The sequence below is a fragment of the Pteropus medius genome, unplaced genomic scaffold (genome assembly GCF_902729225.1).
Source record: "Pteropus medius unplaced genomic scaffold, Ma_sr-lr_union100, whole genome shotgun sequence".
Classification (NCBI taxonomy): domain Eukaryota; kingdom Metazoa; phylum Chordata; class Mammalia; order Chiroptera; family Pteropodidae; genus Pteropus; species Pteropus medius.
In genome coordinates, this window is record NW_024353906.1 from 840,177 (window position 1) to 862,829 (window position 22,653).

Consider the following 22,653-nt stretch of genomic DNA (forward strand, 5'->3'; position numbering starts at 1 on the left):
GTCTCAAAACAATCTAGCACTGGGGTTGGTTATATCATAGACATCCCTCAAATAATCCACTACAAGACATAACTGTGATAAGTCAGGGGCTGAAGGCAATTCATTCCAGCAATGCACACACACACTGGAATCCAGGTAGCCATTACTATTAATTACTTCCAGCGTAGCACATATCACCATGGTATTGTACTAAAGAACTTATTAAGGGCAGAGACAGACGGTATCTAGTGCCAAGATTAAGGATTGGCACTGGTGAATAAAAACGAACGATTGTATATGTCTGAACTTCAGGCACCCAAATTTGCTTGGGGGTGGGGCGCAGATAATGGCCTTCCCTAGTACAGGGACTAAGTCCACCAACCCCTGCAGCTGTCTCTGCTCCATGCCCTCTCCCTGTTCAGGATTCGAATCTGTAAAATCTTGCTTCTGGCAGCACTTCCAGAAGCGCACAGTACCGGCTGGAAGAGGACTCAAATTCCCCACTCCAGCCACGAGCCGCCCCAGTGACCGATGCATGCTGGGATATGTGGTTCCGCTGGCTGAGAAATCTACTACTACATTGAAATGCATTTCGGGATATGTAGTCACGCGGTCTCCGAGAGCCACTCAGCGTAGCTCTGCCTCTCGCACGCGAGGAAGCGGGGACGTGTGAGGTCACTTCCTGCGTGCTGGGTGGCTTCCTACGGTTTCACAGCCCTCGCTCTCTTTTGCGCTGCCTGTCCGCCGCCATCATGGGTCGCATGCATGCTCCCGGGTGAGCTCCGGTTTCCCAGCGGGTTGCAGGGCTCTGCTGCGGGGGTGTGGGCGAAAGGAGGGAGTGTGGGCAGCGGGTCCAGGGAATGACTTGAGTTGCTGTGGCACCGACCGCCACTTCACCTTAAGACTGCTTCTTTCCCCAGGAAGGGCCTGTCCCAGTCAGCCCTGCCCTACCGCCGCAGCGTCCCCACAGTAAGTAGCGTGCGGTGACCGGGGAAAGATGGGGGAGGAGAGTACCATTTGTGGCTCGGGGGAAGTGGTGCCGGGATGGGGCCATAAGGGCCGTGTGTGCATGAGGAGCACGACTTTGAGAGTGGAGGGATCGCTGTGCTTAGGTACCATCCCTGGTTTCTCGTTCTAAGGCTGTTTTCATTTCTACCAATAGTGGCTGAAGTTGACATCTGACGACGTGAAGGAGCAGATCTACAAACTGGCCAAGAAGGGGCTGACTCCCTCACAAATCGGTGAGTGTTTTCTCTGATGTAGCCCCTTCCGCCTGCCCTCGTGTAACTTCTTGAAAAAGGCCCCTCGGGGTTGGTGGTAAATGTGTCCCATAAGTGTTTTGCAAATCTTCTCTTTTTTCTGTCTTTACTGTTGAGGGCCGAGACCTAGCCTTCATTTGTTGAAATCTCAAATTCTCATTCAGAAGACGGTAAAATTATAAAAACGTTTACCAAAATTTAATTGAGTATATATACTGTCGCCTGGGCACTCTCCTGAGTGCATTGTTTTATGCGTTCTACACATATTGATCTCATTTAATTCTGACAGCAATACTTTTCAAGTAAATATTAGTAGTTTTCCTCATCCTGACAGTTGAGGAAACTGAGGCACAGTGTAGCTAGATAAGTAGCCCCAAGTCACACCTCTTGAGTGAAGGAGTTGGGATTGGCTACTTAGTGCTTGTTACACTTTCGCCACAGTTAGATATGGTTTGAACCTCAGCTGTGTGTGACTTAAAAGTTTATTTGACCAATGTTTGCCTGCTATGTGGTTATGGACACTGAGACTATAGTAGTTGTAAACGGGCAAAATATCTGCTCTTCTGGAGTTTATTATCTAATGGAGGTATCACACACAATAAGAAATACATAGTAGACTGTCCAGTAGTCAGATGTGCTATTTTGAGAGTTTTTTTAAAAAGTACATAAAATTTTCAGAAGAAATTCTGATATTCTTAATAAACTGGTTTTAATTGAACAGATGCACACAGCAGGAATCTCATTGATAGCTTCTCTATCCTGTCCAGCAAGCTCACTGTGATGATGGTCTTCCAACATTCGCAGTTTCCACCAGAAGGGTTTTCCTTAGTGTTGGGTAAACCTTCCTTGGATGTCTGAGTGAGCTTGTGTGAATTCTTCTGTTGGTTTATGTGATATATAATAGGAAGCCCCATTTTACAGATAGGAAACTTGAAAAATGATTTGATCTCAGAACTTTTACATCACATACTCCAGTTTGTGTGTTTGGTGTGGGAATTTATACTTATTATCCCTTGGCAGGTGTGATCCTGAGAGACTCACATGGTGTTGCACAAGTACGTTTTGTGACAGGCAATAAAATCTTGAGAATTCTTAAGTCCAAAGGACTTGCTCCTGATCTTCCTGAGGATCTCTACCATTTAATTAAGAAAGCTGTTGCTGTTCGAAAGCATCTTGAGAGGAACAGAAAGGTAAGAGACTAGGACTGCTTATACTAACTTATCTTAATAAAATATAATGCATCTGATTTGAATTATCTAAGGTGGCTTAGGGCACAAACTGTTCACACTAAAGTTGCTTTGAAATAAAAATTCTACCAGAAAAGATTTGGGCGTTGAGGGGTCTTTGGCTCCTCTAGATACAGTGTATTTAATTAGTTGAAAATGTTGAGGTCTTTTATTTGCAGGGTTTTCAAAGCCTGCTCAGTCTTGCTGGAAACATTAAATTCTCTTTAGGACTTAATGTAATGTAGCCTCATGAACTCTGGCCTGTGATTCTATTACAGGGTAACTGTTTTCTTTAAAGTGTATAGTGTCTATACAATGTTTGATAGTGTTTAGTTGTTTTGGATGGTTTTCTTGAATTTTATTTTTATTTTTAGGATAAGGATGCTAAATTCCGTCTGATTTTGATTGAGAGCCGTATTCATCGGTTGGCTCGATATTACAAGACCAAACGAGTCCTCCCTCCTAATTGGAAATAGTAAGTATCAACCTTGTTAACCTAAACAGGAGTCAGCCAGATAGTAAATATAGTAGAAGGACTGATAATAATGTTTTAGGTTATAGCTATATGGTCAGCTACTCTTTTAATTGTCATTATAGTGAGAATACAGCCATAGATGATACATGGACAAATGGGCCATGGTTATGTTCCATTGAAACTATTTACAAAGACAAGCAAAGGGCCATGGTTTACAGACCCCTGATTTAGAACATGAACAAGCCCTTTGAATCACTTTTAGATAGATAGTGGGTGAGATTTTAGTTGGTACCACTGTTCCCAGGTGTTTATGTTGTCTTTATTTTTGCATCAGTTGCTCACTATGATGATTGGTTTCCAAACGTTCGCAGTTTCCACCAGAAAGGTTTTGCCTTATGTTGGCCAGTTCTTCCTTGGATGTCTGAGTGAGCATCTTAATTCATTTTGCTTGAGCACAATAAACTGATTCAGGAACTAAGCAGTTTGGTACATTTAATACTGTTGGGGTTTATTTAAGCTGTTTGGAAATAACTTCATCAGCTTGGAAGTTCTATGGATGAATATGGAGAACCCGTATTAATCCAGTCTTCTCCCCTCCTCTCTTTTTCCTTTTCAGCGAGTCATCCACAGCTTCTGCTCTGGTTGCATAAATTTGTCTATGTACTCAAGCAATAAAGCCATTGTTTCACTAGAAGCGTGTTTTGTGTTTCTTTCCCTTAAAAAATGTGTATCAGTGATTTTTGTGTTGCTCTGTTTTGATGTGGAAGTGTTTCAGCAGAATTAGAATTGTGTAATTCCACAGGAAGTAATAAGATCACATATTATTGCATCCAGTTTATAATTTCATCAAGTTGAGCAGTTTAACTTCATAGGTGGTTGTTGTATGGCGGGGCTGGAAGAAACTAGGAAGTAGTAGTGACTTATTTTGATGTCATGGCAAAAATGTTTCTTGACACGTTTGATGTTAAATACTCAAGTAGTACTGTGATGTTATCCACGGTGTAGTATCAGAAATATACATGAAAGTGTCTGAAGAAGGTACATCTTTAGTATGGAGGGACCTCCAGAGGAAGTCCTTCCTGACTTGGTAGTGAGGCTTTAAGATGAGGAAGATGGGTATGATGATTCAGTAAACAGTACAAGCACAGTTCCATATGGAGTAGAGGAAATGGGAAGAACTGGGAGGTGAACTCAGGTCCCTGAGCCTTGCAACTTTTGGATGGGTTAAGATAAATGTCATGATACTGGGTATCCCTGTTTGAAAAAGGCAATTCTAAACTACTGAAGTGAGTTGTTCAAGGTTGTAAGACCAGCAAATGACAAGCTGCATGTCTGGCTGCTTTACAAAGCCATACTTCTTTGGGATGCAGAAAAAGTTTAAGCTGGCCATTTGTATGAACCACCTTTTTTCTAAGTTTATATTTAATATTAAGCTTTTTACTTAAGCTTTACACTAAGTAGTAATCAAAGTTGTGTTTGAAATCACACTACTAGGCAAAGTCTTTGTATTCAAGAGACCAGTGTTGTAACTGGCATTGATAACCTGTAACCTGTTGAGTGCTGGGGTCAGGAGGTAGACACCCAAGTTACCTTGTTCTTCAACACCATGTATTCCCCTACCCAGCAGTATGTGTTCTATGCTGGGTATACAGAGTGATCCATACCCCCTAGTGCGCTCACAAATATGGGAGACAGGTGCAAAAACAGTCTCAGTATTTTATCCATTTTTTATCTAGTGTTAGATGTAAGTTTTTAATCCTTTCTGCTTTTGTGTTCATATCTTGAAGTGGATAACTATTATAAACCAGGAAATGAACTGATAAGGCAAACATCTTCAAAAGTGATGAGCAAGTAAAACAAGGTAACGCATAGCATAATTCTTTGCAAACCCTACATAGCTAGGCAAATATTGGATATTGATGGTTCTGGACAAAAAACTAGTCAGCTGTAGGTGGAGCATCTGATGTTTCAAATCATCTCTAGGTTTTAAATTATAAGGAGTAGTTACATAATTATAATTCTTGCCATCAAGTCAACAGAACTACTGCAAATATTGTTAGACTGTATATGTTTCACTGCCTCAAAAAAATAACATACTTGATAATAATGTAAGAAAATATGAAAACTTGAGTGTGGACAGAGGAGCCCAACTTCGATTTCAGAAACAGACCTTCCACTTACTGGCTGTGTGATTCAGCCAGTTTAGATTCTCAGTCTCTAAATTGTGAGGATTACATGGGTACTTCATACATGGTAGTAGGTAAATCATTCAGAGACAACAGTTTCTTTACTGAACGTTCCTTCATGACCTGCTAATCACACACTTGCACATGGGCATCATGCTACATGTATCATTCTATAATCTTTTTAACTTGTGGATACTTATTCAATGTATGTTAGTTATGTGTTCTAATTTGCCTTCTAGTTATCCCAAGATAAATTCCTAGAAATAAATTCCTAGATCTTTGGTGCTTGCTTTGGCAGCACATATACTAAGTCGGAACAATACAGAGAAGATTAGCAAGGCCCCTGCACAAGGATGACACCAAATTTGTGAAGCGTTAAAAAAAAAAAGGGATCTTTAGCATATATTTTTTGTATATTTTGCAAAACTGCCTTTCAAAAGTGTACTGATAAGTACTAAAAACGCATGAGAATGTCAATTCTTCACATCCTTTCAAAATAAATCCTTTTTAATTGTTTAAATATTAAGAGACAATGATCCTCCTTATTCTGTTTTACTTTGGTTACTGATGAGTATCATGTTTTTGTTGAATTGGCTACTAGTGCCCTATTGCAATTTCTTTTTTGGAATATTGTTATTCTTAACCCTTTATCGTGTGCTACAGATATTTTCCCCAAATTTTGATCTTGTTTATGGTATTTTTGCTGTTGAAGTTTAAGACTAAGTTAATGATACTGTCCCTAATGATTTTCTTTAATGATCTTTTTATTTTTTTAATGAATCAGCCTAATTAAATATATTTTTTATGTTTCTCCTTTCTGTTTAATATAGTATGGTCTTCATCTGTCTTCCAGACTCAGATATTTATTCTTCCTTTTTAAACAAAAGTTTCCATATGCTTTTTCTTTGTATATTTGACACAGCTGGAATCAGCATATAGATCTTATTTGTCCAAATCTATCCAGATGTGAGCACCTCGGATTTGAAGGTTTTCCTTCAACTATTCTCTTCCTTTAAATATCACCTTTCCTTCAAATGACAGGTGTTTATCTTACTATCTTTTAATTGAAATTATGCTTATATATGGATTTAAATGTATCATTTTACAAGACTTAACTAAGAACTGTCCTTTGCCTTTTGCAGCCTATAGTCTAGGATGACCAATGTCACCTCAGCTGTTTCTCTGACATATAACACCTCATTTCTAAATAACATTCTTTTTTTAAAAAACTAAGGTAAAATTCACATAAAATTACTTCAAAGTGAATAATTCAATGGCATTAAGCAAATTCCTAATACCATGCAAACAGCACCCCCATTTAGTTCCAAAACATTTTTATCACCCCAAAATAAAACCTTATACTCATAGTTACTCCTCATTCTCCGATCCCCACAGCCTGTGGCAAACTACTCATCTGGTTTCTTTTCCTATTCTGGATATTTCATATAAGTGGAGTCATATATGACCTTTTATGTCTGGCTTTCACTTAGCATGATGTTTTTGGGGTTTATTCACATTGTAGCATGTATTAGTACTTCATTTTTATGATAATAGTATTCCACATATGTATATGCCATAATTTGTTTATGTATTCATCAGTTGATGGATATTTGGGTGGTTCCACATTTTGGCTATTTTGAATAGTGTTGCTGTGAACTTTCATGTACACGTACTTGTAAGTCCCTGTTTTCGATTCTATTGGATATATACTTAGAAGTGGAATTGCTCTAAATATACTATGATTTCTTGGCTTTTAATTTATATCTCTGCACTTGGAATCCTCATAGTTATATAATAGTTTATGGTTAAATCAATATTTTATGTTTACATTTCTGTGATTATATATTAATGTGATTCTATACCTAATTTCTGTAAATATGTATTTACATAAAATACTTTAGTAATTAACCCTGTTCTTCCATCTGCTTAGTGTTCTATGTTTCTGTCTCTAATTCAGCCCCAAACTTTGAACCATAGTTTAAATCTCAATATCTTCAGTCAAGTTTACTTTTTTTTTTCCTTGGTGATATCCCTTCCAGGACCCTCATCCTCTGTCTTCAGTGTAGACGTTACTCTTGAGACCTTTGGTTCCGGGATCTCCTCGCCATCAGTGTGGGGATTCTTTCTGCCTCCAGCTTCACATTCCTTATTTCTGCATCTTATGTCTTCTTCCTCTTTCCTGGTTTACTCCTTCCTTTTGGTGAAACATTGTCTAGTAGTTCCTGAAAAAAGGGCTCAATCCGTGAACCTCATTTCTTCTCTATTTGTACCAACTCCTAAGTAATTTTATCTAGTCTGTGGCTTTAAATGCTACCTTAAAAGGCTACTACACTAAAATTCATAACTCCAACACAAACTTTCCCTGAACTCCAGCATTAGATATGCATCTACCTATTCTGCCCTACTTGGATCTGTAATAAACTCCTTGAGTTTATGCCAAACTGAACTCTTGATTTTTGCAGCCCAGACCTGCTTTCTCCCCAGACATCTCCATCTCAGTAAAGCAACTTGATTCCTACTCAGACCAAAAACCTGAGTCATTCTTGCCTTTTGTTCTCTTACACTATATATCTGTCCTCTTGATCACCATATCTTGGCTCTATCTTAACAATATATCCCAAATTTGACCACTTATCACCTCTACTACACCCTTGTTCCGAGTCACCTTTTTTCACTACTACTGTAAAAGCCTCTTTTTTCCCACCTGTGACACCCACCAAGGTCTTTTCTACATCCAGCATCTTTTAAAATGTAAGTTACATGGTGTCCCATATGCTCCCAAAACTCCAGTGGTTTTCCATCTCCTTCAGAATGAAATCTAAAATCCTTATTTTGCCCTACTAGGGAGTATCAGTCAGGATCTAGGCCGGAAACATGGATGTCACATGTAAATGGAAGAATTTGGGGACTGTCTTCAAAAGGAACTCTTTAAAAGGTGTCATGTGATCGGTAACATCAGCTTCCCAGGCAGCAGTGCAGGGTGGAGAGTAGGTCTGGAGGAACAAACGGAAAATATCAACACAAAGGGCCCTTGTGATCTGGCTCCCTCCAGCCATCTCTGCAATCATCTACCACCCTCGCCAGTCACGTGCGCCTGGCTTCACAAACACTCTTTCCAGGGCCATTACCCTTATTACTCTGCCAGGGAGGCTCTTCCCCCAAATATCTGCATGGATTGCTCCTTCATTTAGGTCTTTGCAGCTGTAACCTCACCAGAGGCCCTGTCTAAAACAGCACCTTCCCACCCAGAACTTCATCCCTTCAACCTTGCTGTTCTTCAGAGTACTGAGTACTACCTGACATGTTATGTTGATATTTTCAGGTTATAAGTAAGCCTCAGAGCCAGGGACCTTGTTAACAAACTGGTTATATCCAGTTTGTTATATCCTCAGTGTTTAGAATAATGTCTGGCACATAGAAGGTTCTCAAGTATCAGTTAAATGAATGCACATAAAGGATGAAAAAGAATTTTGAGATCTTGGAAAAATTCTTTGTTTAACTCTATTGATTGATAGAAAATTTGGGAATAGATTCTAAATTGGAAAAGATTTTTTCTAAAAATAGTTATCACTGCTTACTATTTCTGGCTTAAAAACAACAAACTGCTATTGAGAAGTCAGATGATTCCTACTCTTTTGTAACCTGTTTTTTTTCTTTTTTTTATTTGATGCTTTTAGGATTGTCTATTGTTTGGTGTTTTGACAGTTGCAATAATGCCTTCGTTTTATCTGTTCTCGTTTGTTCTGCAAGGTACTTGAGCTAGTTCAGTCTCAAAATTGTTTTGCAGTTCTGGGAAATTTTACTCCTTTAATATTTCTTCCACACTATTTTCTGTGTTCTCTTTCTGGAACTCATTATTTGCACATTAGACTTGCTGGACAGATCTTCTAATTTTTTTTAAACTTTTACCAACTATTATCCATCTCTTTCCCTACTTTCTGTGAGATTCCAACTTTATCTTCCAATCTTACTAAATTTTTCAATTCTACTTTCATATTATTAATTTCCCAGAACCAGTGGCGTGTTGGTAAATGTATAAATATCTATATGTGTGTATATATGTATACATGTTGTATATAAGTATGTATGTATGTTGTTAAATGTATGTTGGTATGTTGGTAAACGTTTAACTCTCTGGGAGGAAGGAGACAAATCTGATTTGAAGTCTTCACCTATTTCTGTGGTATAAAAATGCCCACTATGGCTTATGTCACGCTATCAACAGGGCATCACAGTGTGGAGCTGGGAAGAGATACTTGGTAGCAGACCATTCTGCAGTATTTCCCCTGCACAGAAACAATGAATGTAAATGACTTCAAGACTGTGGAAAATGGTAAAATGGTGTGATATAATTAGGAAATGATAGTTTTGAGTATGTTACATTTATCTTGAATATAATTTACTTACCTTTGAGTTTAAATAATTTAATTTGTAATAATGCCTGTGCTTAACTGGCTTGCAGAATTCCTGGAAATTTAACAGTTGGCTCCTGTGAGCCCTTACGAGCCAGATCTAGCTCACCACTGCTCAGAGCTCAATTTTGTTCCCTGAATTTTCTTTTATATAGAAATCTGTTATAGATACATCTTCTCATTCCTGAATACTTAAGGATAATCTTTAATTTTTTCTACCTCTACACTATTTTCTCTAGGATACTTTTTTGTTTGTTTGTCTTTTATGTTAGAGGCTTTCCTCAAATGTTCAGTAATCTTGTAAGGCTCTGAATTGTGATGCTCACCAAATATAGTATGTACAGCATTTGAATTGATTCTGGATGCAGTTACTCTTTTTCACTACTAGGTGGCGTATATTACTGTTGTTGCTGGTGATGCTAACACTCCCGCGTACCAAATACTGCCTGCCATTTGCAACAACATGGATGGACCTTGAAATAATCATACTAAGCGAAATAAGCCAGACAGAAAAAGTTGAAAATCACATGATATCACTTATATATGGGATATAAACCTAAAAGCAACAAATGAACAGGACAAACAAACAAACTCATGAACATGGACAATGGACTAGTGGTTACCAAAGAGTAGGGGGGACGGGGGAGATAGACGGAGGCAAAAAAAATTAAATCATTTCTTTAATTAAAAAAATTTTAAAAAGAGTACTCTCACATTATTATTTTTTTTTTATTTTTAAAACTTCCCAAGAGACTGACTACAGATTGTTTTAGAAGGAGGTTCAGTATAAATTAATTTTTTTTTAAAAAAATTACCCCCATTTTAAAGATGGGGAAATTGAGGCTCAGAAAAAGATAACCTACTTTGAGACTGAAACTAAAGATGATGTCTAGTGTTCCTATCACTATACCAGTATGCCTCTTATGAGCCTTTTTCTCAGATTTTTTTTTTAAATATAAGTACAAATGATAGAGGCCCAAGTTTTTCTAAACAAGTCAACTTAAAAATTAACAAACATTTTAGCTAACTCCTAATGTATGAAAATATCCATTAAAGAAATAAAAAAATCTCCAGAAAGCTAAGTGACTTTAGGTATTGTTCTCTTTCATATTATTTCTAATTTTGTTACCTATAAGTAAAAAATTAGACTTCTCTTAAGCTAAGGGTAAGAGTTTCCTTTTAGCTCTAAGGTGTTCATGGCATCCTAGCCTCACCTGCAGCCACATTGCTGCTTATACTGTTACCCATTGCTGTGGCTACAAACACAGCGACATATATAGCAGATGCTTGAGAACAACAAACCCCAAATCAAGATAGTGGTAGGTACCTCTCTAGAGGGAAGGTGAGCAGAATTGGGCAGGGTTATATGGAGAGTTTCGACCGTGTTTGTAATGTTTTACTCCATAATCTAAGTAATACGCACAAGGTCTTTTTTTGTTTTTTTGTTTTTGTTTTTGTTTTTTTGCTATATTCTGTGTCTTTAAAAAGTCTGAGGTCTAGAATTTTAAAAGCAGTTCATTCAATTAGAAAATATTGAGCACTTTTGTGACATGCATTCTTTTGCACAGTGGTGAACAGTGATTTAGGGTCTGGATTCATCACTAATTCGTTCAACACACATTCACTGAGTGTCTCTTGTGGGCAAGGTTCTGGGACAGATGCTAATAAGACGACTCATATCTGATCCTATACCTTAAAAGATGCATAGATTAGTGTGGCTGGGGCACATTATCCATGAAGTATACAAACCTCACAAGATAGAAATTAGCTTCAGAATAGAGGTGCAGATAAAGTGTTAAGGAAAAATCATAGAAAACTTGGGAAGGCTTCGCAGAGGAAGGGCAGTTAAGCTGGATCTTGAAGTGCAAGAGGGTAGGAGGAGCGCCCCAGGAATAGAGCCTCCTGTGCAGAAAGAACAGCATGTGCAAAGTATGGTGGTGGGGGAGTGTGCAGTATGAAGGAACAGTGAGTATTTTAGTTTGGCTGGTGAACTTGATAGTAGTGAGAGAAATCTAGAAAAGGAGTTAGGTCAACTCCCAGAGGGCCCAGGTCCAGCCAAGCTGCTAGACTATTCTGTAGGAGACCTACAAAGTCAAACCACACGATCAGAGCTATTTGCTCTTTGCGAGGGCCAGTAGGGCTGGGGAATGACAGATTGCTTTCTAAAGATTGGGTGGGCACAAACAGGACCTGGGCCTGTGCAGAGACAGGAGCAGGTGGGAGACGGATCACAAGAGTAGAGTCCACAGGCCTCGGTGGCTGTTAAACTCTGGATTGGAATCACCGCTCACAGGTAGCTCTTCCTGCTTAAAGTCTTCTAGGAATGACAAGGTCACCACCACTTAAAAAGAGTTCGGTTTTTATGATGGGTTGTAACTCCTCATCTGTCTACTGGGTCTAACATGGAGCCCTACTTCACAGGGCCATGGTGACGGGGAAGGATACAGAAGAGGAGGAACAACTTGGAAAAGTAGAAAGCATGCTCTCTCTGCGAGGGGACTGTCTACTGGTTGTGCCTGAGGGTGAGCCTGACTCGGAGGTCTAAGTGAGGAGAGGCTGCTATGGGGCTGTGCCCTTCTCCACTCAGGCCTTGACCAAAGGCGAGGATGGAGCTCTTGTTTTGCCTTTGTGGCCCACGTGGGGACGCCATGGTGCTGGGCCTGGAACGCCATAACTACAGTGGGAAACCTGGGACAGACCATCTTGTGCTGGAGATGTGGGACAGTCCTATGTCACTCTGGGAGTCCAGCTCTGCTAGCATCTACTCTTCTAGACCAGGGAAAGGGCACTTCGGCTGATCTGGGATCTGAGCATGGGCCACCAGTATTGGCCCTCACACCCCACCAACGGTGCTTTTGACTCAAAGACTGGTCCTCAATGAAAACTGATGAGGTATTCGTTGAGGGTCATTAACAAAGTCCCTTCTATATCTCTCCAGCTAACGGGTTGCAGTGCCTGAGATCCCAATATTAGAGAGGCACATACATTTCCTAGGGGGTCTGGCACATTATTTGAGAGCCTATACTAATACACTTTATTAACAAATTCACAAAAGTTCAAAGGTCATTATTGGTTTTTGTAACCTGTAAAGCCCTATACTAACTAAAGTGCCATTACTTATGCAAATCACCCCTGAGCTCTGCCTCTAACTCAGGATCAAGGAGTGATGGATTACTAACTCTGCCACCATAACCTCATTGGATCATTACTGTAATCCTGGTTGGCAGAAATTATTAAACTTTGTCTGTTTCCACTTACAAAATGGATGTCAAGTCCCTTGCCCAAGGTCATATGGTCAGTACGAGGCCACAGAGGCTAGATGCTAGATTTTAGAAAGAGAAGGGCTTATTTCTCCCCATTTTCTCAAAGCAGCCTGGGGTGTGACACTCCCAACCCTGTTGAAAGATTATTCTCCGATCTGGGCAGTTCTCTGAAGTTTGAAAGCAAGATGAAGAAGGGGTGGGGGCTAGAAAGGAAAGACTAGTCAACTTGGGTGGGTGTGTGATGAGGCCTGGGGTGTATGGCATGAGGTTCACTGAGGGAGGTGGACTGGGATTTTGGGGTATGTTCAGTTAGCCATTCGGGTGATGAATCTTAGGACCCTCTAACCTAGGGTAAGAGCGTGGAGCAGGGAGTCTGCAAGTAGCACAGTCAGGATGGAACCTAGGTCTATCAGTGCCTAAGCCTCATTTTCTCCTTCTGCACTGCCCCCCAGGGGTGCTGTGTGAACTTAGGCAACTCTCACTGCCTGACTGATCCTCATCTGGCAAAGAAAGGAGTTGGGCCAGGTAGGCTCCAAGCCCCTGATGGCTGTGCCAAGCTAAGTTCTGGAAGGAGGTGAAGCTACTCAAGTCTCCAACACTTTCAGAAGAGAGGCCCTGGGGCAGATAGAATCAGTGTTTCCAGCCCTGACTGAATTACTTTTTCCAACATCCTAACAGATTCCTTTCTTGCCTTGTGACTGCCTGAAGATTGGAAATCAGGTGTATATGTGCGTCATCTTTTGGGCTTTCCCAACCCGCCCATTTCTTCATTCAGCAACGTTCTCTAAATGCTTACAATGAATGGCCTGGCCTTGCTCCTCTCCTCTCTCACCCATCCATCTGCTCATCCATCCATCTGTCCGTCCGTCCAATCAATGAATATTTATTGAATATGTGTCAGGTGCTATTTTAGGCTTTGGGATACAATAGTGAGCAAAACCAGATAGGGTCTCTGCTCTCATGGAGCCTACAGATTTTGGAGGAGAAAGATGTTAATCAAATAATCACCATAGAAATGTAGATTCCTACTGTAACAAGTGCTACAAAGGGGATGTGCCTGGTGCTACAAGAGCCATAGATGGCTGGGTCTGGGAATCTCCCCAAGGGAGGCAGAGAAGACTTCTCTGAGGAAGTGACCCTTGAGCTGTCATGTGGAGGAAGGTGGGGAGAAGTGTGAGGGACATGGGCATTCCCAGCACAGCAAATAGCCTGTAGAGAGGCCTTATGGCAGGAGGGAGCCTGGTAAGTGCAGGGAGGGAGGGTGGGGCTGAGGAAGAGGGAAGGAGACAGGGGCCAGACCCCCAGGACTTTGTAGGCCTTTAAATGGAACTGTCTTTTCTTCAGAGCAACAAGGATAAAGGGTTTTAATCACGGGGAGTGACATGCTTAGCCTTACATTTTGAAAATGAATGTTGTCCAGTTGCTGTTTTATTTTCCCTATAGTGTTGGTTATTTTCATGCTTTATAAGGCAATTTTCAACCCTCCAGGAATTTTTAAGCATTTTTGTCCATTTTTGTAACTTTTCAGAGCTTTTTCCCCTAAGTATTTGTAATTCGTTTTAGCACTTTTACTGCTATTCAGTATTTGTAATGGTTGAATGTTGGAACTGCCTAAGGGTCTAATTAATGAGTGGACTGCTTAGGACCCCTGACTTAGAATCACAGAGGAGGAAAGCCAGAGGGGGCATTTTATTGGGGTGCTCACTTTGTGGGTGGATAAGTTGAGGCTCTGGGAAGGAAGGGTCACACAGTGAAGGGACAGCGAAGACTAGAGTTTGATCTCTTGGCTCCTGGCCTAGTGCCCTTTCCCCTCTGTCCCCATTCCCGTAGTGAGCAGAAATGGTCTCTCAGAGGGATTTATAGGAGTTGTTGAAAATTTTCTTTTGCTTGTCTCCATTTTCTGATGTTTCTGTAAGAGCATGAATTGCTTTAGCACAAGATAGAAGAGTAAAATAAAGAATAAGAGTTTCATTAAAGGTATCTCACTTGAACTCCCTCCTCTCCTCCACTAGGCAGTACTATTGCCCTCCCATTCAGCACTGCCTCTCCAGACAGTGGCCTTTAGAGACATTCTGGCTCAGACTTAGGTCACACAGATCCCAGCTTTGAGCCACAGGGCTCAAAGAAAGACAGTATGTTCTGGGAGCACAGATCCCTGGGGCCTCCTGCCTGCTCAAGGGGAATTAGATGCTAAGAGGAAGAGGCAGACCCTAGTGAAGAGGGACCACGAGCTCCAGTAAGCCCCAGTAGAGGGCAGCAGGAAGCTGGCCGAAGGCTCCAACGAGTCACTCTTCTGAGAATATTTCTGGGGGTCTAGAGGCTCTAAGGAGAATTTAGGTCAGGTTCTGAAGGAGAGGAATGGGAAAGCTACTTTAGGTTTGTGTGTGGAGATGGCCTGTGTAAAGCTAGGGAGGCAGGAATTAAAAAATCAAAACTGGCAGAGGTGAGGATGGGGACTCAAAGCTCCATGCAGACAGGGAGGGACTGCGTCTATTTCATATATGCAGCTATACTGTTAGAGCAGTGTCCAGCATACGAATATGCATTAAACTAATATTTATTGATCAAATGGACAAATGGAGATATTGTTGGGTTGAAGAAGGAGGGAAGGAAAGGGATGGCAAATATCTGAGTGGAAGACAAAAAAGAAATTTTTACTTATTGAGCGTACTATTTGTTGGGCAATGTGCTAATAATAAGCTCTTTAAGTTCGTGATCTGTTTTCAAGTTAGTTTTTAAATTGGAAAATAGTATATGTTTAAAGTTAAAAAATATGAAACAAGACAAAAATCTAAAAATAAGTCTCACTCTCATACTAGATCAAGCTTCCTTCTCAGAGGCTAACGATTTTGTGTACCCTTTTAGAAATTTTATATGCACATCCTTTGAGGGTCACCCGCTCCATTCTGTATACAGAATATTGATTGGCCTGTAGTTTGATTTTCTTATAGTGTCCTTATCTGGCTTTGGTGTCAGAGTAATGCTGGCCTCATAGAATGAGTTTGGGACTGTTTCATTCTGTTAAATTTTTTGGAAGAGTTGAGAAGGATTGGCGTTAATTCTTCTTTAAATGTTTGGTAGAATTCACCGGGGAACCATCTGGTCCTGGGGTTTTCACTGTTGGGAAATTTTGATTACTGATTCAGTCTCCTTACTCATTATTGGTTTGTTCAGGTTTTCTATTCACGATTAAGTCTTAGTAGGTCATTTGTTTCTAGGAATTTATCAATTTCTTCTATATTATCCAATTTTTGGAATATAATTGTTCGTGCCAAAATACAGTTTCTTATGATTCTTTGTATTTCTGTAATATCAGTTTTAATGTCTCTTCTTTCATTGCTTATTTGTTGGAGTTCTCTCTCTTTTTTCTTAGTCTATTAGTTTTATTATAATGTGTCTTAGAGGATCTCTTTAAGTTGAGTTCGTTTGATGACATGTGAGCTTCATGAACTTGGATGTCCAAATCTCTCCCCAGATTTGAGAAGTTCTCAGCCATCATTTCTTTAAATAAGTTTTCTGTTCCCTTCTCTTTCTAGAACTCCAATAATTCACAAATAATTTCTTTTGATGGTATCCCATAGATCATGTAGGCTTTCTTTACTCTTTTTAAAGTTTTTCTTTGTTCTCCTCTGACGAGGTAATTTCAAATTTCCTATCTTCTAACTCACAGATTTCTTCTTGTATTTGATCTATTCTGCTGTTGATGTTCTCTATTGCCTTTTTCATTTCTTTCCCTGTATTCTTCAGCTCCAGAATTTGTTTGGTTATTTTTTATTTCTATCTCTTTGTTAAACTTCTCATTTCATACTGTTTTCCTGATTTCATTGAATTGTCTTTCAGTATTTCCTTGCAGCTCATGAGTTTCCTTAAAATAGCTATTTTGAATTATTTATCAGGTAAATTGCAGATCTATGCCTTTGGGCTTGGTTACTAGAAGATTATTGTAATCCTTTGATGGTATCATGTTTCCTCGATTTTTCATATTCCTTGAAGTTTTGTGTTGCTGTCTTCACATGTGAAAGAGCAGTCATCTCCTACAGTCTTTACTAACTGCCATCTTCAATGTGTCCAAACTTGTATTTTTTGCTCCAGTGGTATCTTTGAACTTCTCTGTTTGAAACCCGTACTTCCACAAAGACTCCCTTATCTGTGGGTGATGTCTAAGACAGTGTTTTCCAGGAGCTCCTCAACTGCAGCTGAGAAGGGTCAGAGTCAGTTCATGGGTCACCGCAGTGTCCATAGCTAGGGCCAAAGTCTGTATGTCTATTGCTTGATGCATGTGTGGGTAAAACTTTCCTGGGTTTCTTGACATATGTTGCTGGATCCCATAGCTCCTACAAAAACACTTTTGTCCATGGATGGATGCTAAATCATTGTCTTTGAATGGGGGACACAAACAATGGATATCTTATTCAGCCATGATGTTCCTTATACATTAATAGTAGCATACTGTACACACAGTTCTGTATCTTGTATTTCATTTAATATCTTCTTATATAAATTGAGATATAATTGACATATAACATTATATTAGTTTGAAGTATGTAACACAATGATTTGAAATTTGTATATATTGTGAAATATCACCACGATAAGTCTAGTTAACATCCATTACCATACAAACTCATTCTTTTTTGATAGACATTTAGGTTGTTTCCAGTCTTTTGTAACTAGTGACAATGCTATAGTGAATACTCTAGTACACAGACCTTTATGTCCCTGTTTGAGCACTAATATAGGATAAATTTCTAGTAGTGGACTGCTAGGTCAAAAGGTATACACATTTAAATTCTAATAGCTATTACCAAATTGCCTTCAAAGAGACAGCCATTTTATAGTCCCACCAACAATGAACAAGAATATCTTTCTCTACAATGAGTATTTTTGCAAATTTGATATCTAAAAAATAGTATCTCATCTTAATTTTAATCTGCCTTTCTCCTATTATGAGGTGGTTGAGTGCCATTTCATTTGTCTAAAAGCCACTTGTATTACTATTCTGTGTACTGTGTATTCGTGACCTTCACCCATTTAATGTATTATTTTAATGTTTAATAATAAAAACACTATTTTCCCATTGTCATTTGCTTAAGAACCTCCTCAAAGGCAGGAGTCCCTCTCAAATAGGTATTCGGGGTCCTCTTCCACAATCACACCAATTCTCTCTAACTCATATCAGCCTCCTTCCCCAATACCATGGTCTGTTCCCAAAGAAAGGTACGTTTATGGTATCCTCAACATCCCACCCCCCTGTGAGTTTGCTCTCCTATCCCTCCCATCTGGGGGGCTCTCTTCCCACTCAAACTTGAGCAATCCTTCAGGGTTCAGCTGAATTCCACCTGTCTGGGGTACCGTTCTGAATAACTAGTGCCCACATTGCCTACTATCTCACTTTCATGTGAGCCTCATCCCACCAACTATAGCCTATGTCCCTCGAAGGCTGGGCCTGACATCTTCCAGAGTCCTCTTACTCTGTGCGCAGTGTGCAAGGGTGTCAGTGTGGAGTGTGTTTAATGTACTTATACAGCATTCACTGACTGCATTCATGAGTCAGGCACTGTTCCAGGTGCTAGGGATATGACAGTGTATGAGACAGATCAAGATCCTTCTCATCCAGCTGACATTTTAGTGGGGGCAGGAGGCTACTATACAACAAACAAGGTAATAAACACACAAATAAGAATGTCAATTAAGGGTACGCGAGAAGAATAGATAGTGAAGGGAAGAGGGGAAAGGTCTCCTTCGGTCAGAGAGAGGGACCCCCCCACAGGTGCTGAGATGAGAGTAGAAACCTGAACATGAGGCTCCAGCCATGTAAAGAACCTTCCAGACACACTACTAGAGGCCCCAAAAGATGGATGAGATATACGGTAGGGCTCTCAGTACCTCTTTCTCTCACTTGACAGGAATAGAAGGCAGAACCCTGTGATTTCCGGCTTCAGGTGTGTGTGTGTGTGTGTGTGTGTGTGTGTGTGTGTGTGTGTGTGTGTGTGTGTGTGTGTGACTTGTACCTTCCTGCTTCATATGCCAGCTGCAAACTTGAGAAAATGCAATTCCGTTTGACTTGTTATTAAGAGCGCACCTATTACGTGTCAGGTCCAGTGAAGCACTTCACACCATTGTCACTTCATTTAATCTACACAACGATCCCGTGTAGTATTTATTATGGTTATTTTACAGAGGAAGAAACCTTGGCTCGGACTATGGAAGTAACCTGTTTACGTTCACATGGTTCAGAAAGAAGTAAAGTTCCGGGAGCGGTAAGCTCTGTCACAGGGCTCGGGTGGGGTTTACTGGAGCAATCCGGGTGCACCCGGTCTCCGGAGTTTGCCCCCGGTGCCCGGACAGCGCCCCCAGCCCCGCCCGGGTCTCCCGCCTCAGGGGCAAAGGGGCGCGCGGCGGGGTGGGGGCGGGGAAGGCGCGGGGACAAAGGCCGTGGCCACAGCGCTGGGGCCGGCGGGTGCGGCGGCCAACTCCGGCAGCCGTGCGGGGACGCCAGGCGCCGGGAGCTGGCCGCGCCGAACCCGCACGGCGATGGAGCGCGCCAGGCTGCGGCGCGGGCCCGCGCAGGCCGAGCCCGCAGGCCCGCCGCCCCCGCCCGCGCCGCCCCCGCCCGCGCCCCCGCCCCCTCCCCCTCTCCCCCGCCCCGCGGCGGCTCCGAGCGCGGCGAACATGGCGGCGGCGGCGGTGCGGCGGGACACCTTACCTGAGCACTGGTCCTACGGCGTGTGCCGGGACGGCCGCGTCTTCTTCATCAAGTGCGGCGCGGGGACGCGGGGACGCGGGGACGCGGGCGGGGGGTGCAGGGCCGGGCGGGCGCCGTCCCGGGCGGCGGCGGCGGCGCTAACAGGTGCACCTCTCGCTCCTCAGTGACCAGCTCCGCTGCACGACCTGGCTGCACCCGCGCACCGGGGAGCCCGTCAACTCCGGCCACATGATCCGCTCAGGTGGGCGCCCGTCGGCCGGGCGGGATGCGGCGGGGCGAGGCCCCCGAGGGGCGCGCGCCTGGGCGGCCCAAGTTTGACGACTTTTCTCGCGTTTCTACAGACCTGCCCCGCGGCTGGGAGGAGGGCTTCACGGAGGAGGGCGCCAGCTACTTCATCGAGTGAGTGAGGGACCGTGGCGGCGCCGCGCTCGCACCTGTGCCGCGGGGTCCCACCCGGTTCCCCCAACGCGCCCGCGCCTCCCTCTCCCCGCGCAGGTCCGGGGCGAGTTGGCGCGCACAGCGCCGCGGCTGCAGATGTGTGTGTGGGGTTTTGTGTGTCCGAGTTGTGTGGCGGGCTGCAGGCGGGAGGCGGGGCGGGGTCCGCATCTCCGTTGGGGGACCTGGCCAGGGGACCAGGATCTGGCCTGCTCTGGAGGCAGGGGCTGCAAACTGCGCCCCTGAACCGGCAGTTGGGCTGGCTTCGGGTGTCGGAGTGAGGGGCGGGACACGCCTCCCCTTTGGGGTCTCCGGCGGCGCTGAGCCGGGCTGGTGCCGGGACCACGATGCGCCGGGGTGGGGAGAATAGATTACAAGTTCCGTCTGAGGTCCGGGAACTGGAGGTGGGGAGGGTGAGAGGGAAGAAAGAGACGAAAGGAATCTCGTTTGGGAAGGCCTTTCTTTTCGGCCGCGTTCTCTGGGATGGTCGTGGAGAGTTGAAAACGCATCGCACCCCGCCTCTCCACGGCGCAGGCCTGCGCGGGAGGGGTGGGGACGGGGAGGGCAACTGATTAGCCAATAATGTTCTGGAACGCTCAGCGTCCCTTTAGCTTCTGCTCAACAGGGACAATCACTCCTGCCTTCTTCGCTTAGTCAAGCGGTAGCTTTTCCGCAAAAGTCCGGGAGCCTTACCCCACAAGCCGTTATCCTCAGAGCTGTGTCTGTAGAAATGAAATCGAGGCGCCGTTCAGACTCTAACGCTAGTATAGTCTTTATTTTCCCACTCCAGGCGTAGTCCTGTGTTGCACATCTCTCTCTCTCCGCCTCCTTGCCAGTGAGCTCCATGAGGTTAGAAACTGCTCTTCATCCTTTGCCCCAGTGCCTGGCACAGAGAAGGCACTCTGCAGTTGTTCACTGGATGAGTGAAGTAGCTAAGGGCCTGGATGGTGGTCTGACTAGTACTAAGTATAGTTATGGGGATGTGAATCAGAAATCCTTTCTTCACCAACTCGAAAACACTGCTAGTCTCCAGAGGAGCAGCATATTCGAAGCTCAGAGGGTCTTATAAGATTTCCAAGCCTTCCCCCACCCCAAGTTTGGGTGCTTGAAGGATGGTGGAAATTCTGATGGATGAGATTTATAGAAATGAGCACTGGGACTGTCCTGGTGGTCATGGTCTCTAAGCCAGAGGTGTGTGTGTGTGTGTGTGTGTGTGTGTGTGTGTGTGTGTGTAAAAGAAATTAAAAAAAAGACAGGGAAGGAAGGATTGGGGAACTGGTGGCTGGAACCATCAAATGCTCTCAGTTATTGGGCTCTGGCTCATAACTGTATCCATTGATATTTATTAGATTTCTTCTGTGTACCACACATTGTTCCAGACATTGGGACTGCAGAAGTGAATGAAGCAGACAAGACCCTGGTGATCATGAAGCTTGCAATCTACTGGGGGAGGGGAGGGAGCAGAAAATAAGTAAATAAACAAATAAGACTAATATCGGATATTGAATGGTAACCAGTATGCAGGTCAGTGGTGGTGTTTCTGAATAGGTGACATTTAAGGTAAAATATGAATGACAAAAAAGATCCATCCTTGTGTTGTGGTGGCAAAGCATTTCCGGAAGAGGGAACAGCCCATGCAAAGGCTTTAAGGCAAGAAAGAGCTTCAAGTTCAAGGAGCAGAAAGGCCAGTGTGGCTGGAATGTGGTGAAAAGGGGAGGAAGTAGCATGGGAAACAGTTACAGAAAAGAGAGAACTAAATAGTGTAAGGCTTTGTGAGCCAAAGTAAGGAGTTTTTAAACAGTATTCTAAGTCCAGTGAGATGTCATTGGAGAGTTTTAAGCAGGAAAGTGACAATTCGATTTACATTTTTAGAAAGAGCATTCTGCCTTTTGTAGAATGGGCTGTATGAGGGAAACTGTAGTGGGCAGGATAGCAGTAGGAGGCTGTTGCTGTAGTCCAGGTAGGGGTTAGTGATGGCTTGACTGAGGGTGGTAGCCCTGGAGATAGAGAGGAGTGGTCAGACAGGCTTGATGATTCAGATGCAATCTGTGAGAGAAAGAGATAAAGATGACTTCCAGAGACTTGACCACCTGAATGGATCCTGCTGAGTGGATGGTGCTTAAATCATTGTAATGGGAAGGCTGGGGAGGAGCATTTTGGGGTGGGGGAGAGCGTGAGATCTTGTTTTGCCATGTTACACTTGAGATGTGAATATATCAACTAAAATATAAGTATCTGAAGCTGTGGGAGAGGACTGAAGAGATGCATTTGGGTATTATAGGTGTTATTCAAGGCCATAGGATTAGATGAAATCACCTAGGAGGAGAGTGTAGACAGGAAATAGAAGATGCACTAATAAGCCTTAGGACATAGCAGCATTTGGAGGTTGGGAGAACAGGTGGATCCAGCAAAGGAGACTGAAAAGGACTGAGAAGGTAGGAGAAAACCTACGAGAACGCGGAGTCCCAGAAGCCGAAAAGACAAAACCTGGCTGGAGTAGGTGGAAGAGAAAATACAGAGGGAAGAAATGGAGTCAGTAAGTTTGGGTGAATCTTTTAAGCAGTTTTCTATTAAGTGGAGTTGATAAATTAGTTGAGAACTGGAAAGGATATGGGTTTGAGGGAGAGATTATAGGAGATTGTAGAGCATGGTTCGTTCTAATGGGAATGATCCAGTAGAGGGAGAGAAATGGATGATGCATTAAAGCTATGG

The 22,653-nt window shown here is 42.7% G+C and overlaps 2 protein-coding genes, 1 long non-coding RNA gene and 3 other non-coding genes across 13 annotated transcripts in view; 5 read left to right on the top strand and 1 right to left on the bottom strand.

The window, feature by feature from the left end:
* The first annotated feature begins 616 nt into the window (after positions 1-616).
* Positions 617-3,633, top strand: RPS13 (ribosomal protein S13). The gene is made up of 6 exons (XM_039851518.1): positions 617-754; positions 900-948; positions 1,142-1,220; positions 2,259-2,428; positions 2,839-2,939; positions 3,556-3,633. Exons 1-6 carry the CDS (start codon positions 732-734, stop codon positions 3,587-3,589), a joined length of 456 nt encoding a protein of 151 aa, XP_039707452.1. The 5' UTR covers positions 617-731; the 3' UTR covers positions 3,590-3,633.
* LOC120593651 (small nucleolar RNA SNORD14) lies at positions 2,011-2,100 on the top strand. The gene has a single exon (XR_005650407.1). It is a non-coding gene; the product is annotated as a small nucleolar RNA SNORD14 (small nucleolar RNA).
* LOC120593650 (small nucleolar RNA SNORD14) lies at positions 3,278-3,368 on the top strand. The gene has a single exon (XR_005650406.1). It is a non-coding gene; the product is annotated as a small nucleolar RNA SNORD14 (small nucleolar RNA).
* Positions 3,557-20,107, bottom strand: LOC120593619 (uncharacterized). The gene is made up of 2 exons (XR_005650404.1): positions 19,507-20,107; positions 3,557-8,118 (listed from the first exon to the last, which is right to left on the bottom strand). It is a non-coding gene; the product is annotated as an uncharacterized LOC120593619 (long non-coding RNA).
* On the top strand, positions 5,408-5,512 carry LOC120593654 (U6 spliceosomal RNA). The gene has a single exon (XR_005650409.1). It is a non-coding gene; the product is annotated as a U6 spliceosomal RNA (small nuclear RNA).
* Positions 19,014-22,653, top strand: part of PLEKHA7 (pleckstrin homology domain containing A7) — a 191,821-nt gene continuing 188,181 nt past the window's right edge. For 6 of the 8 annotated variants that reach the window (XR_005650403.1, XM_039851503.1, XM_039851502.1 and 3 more), the window contains exons 1-3: positions 19,473-19,558; positions 19,671-19,747; positions 19,848-19,905. Coding sequence is in view for 7 of the 8 variants with exons in the window: in XM_039851503.1 (XP_039707437.1) it covers positions 19,473-19,558; positions 19,671-19,747; positions 19,848-19,905 (221 nt within the window). In the remaining variant the exon portion in view is untranslated. Of the gene's footprint in view, positions 19,061-19,436; positions 19,559-19,670; positions 19,748-19,847; positions 19,906-22,653 lie in introns of those variants that run through there. The other 2 variants (XM_039851504.1, XM_039851501.1) reach the window with 2 other exon arrangements.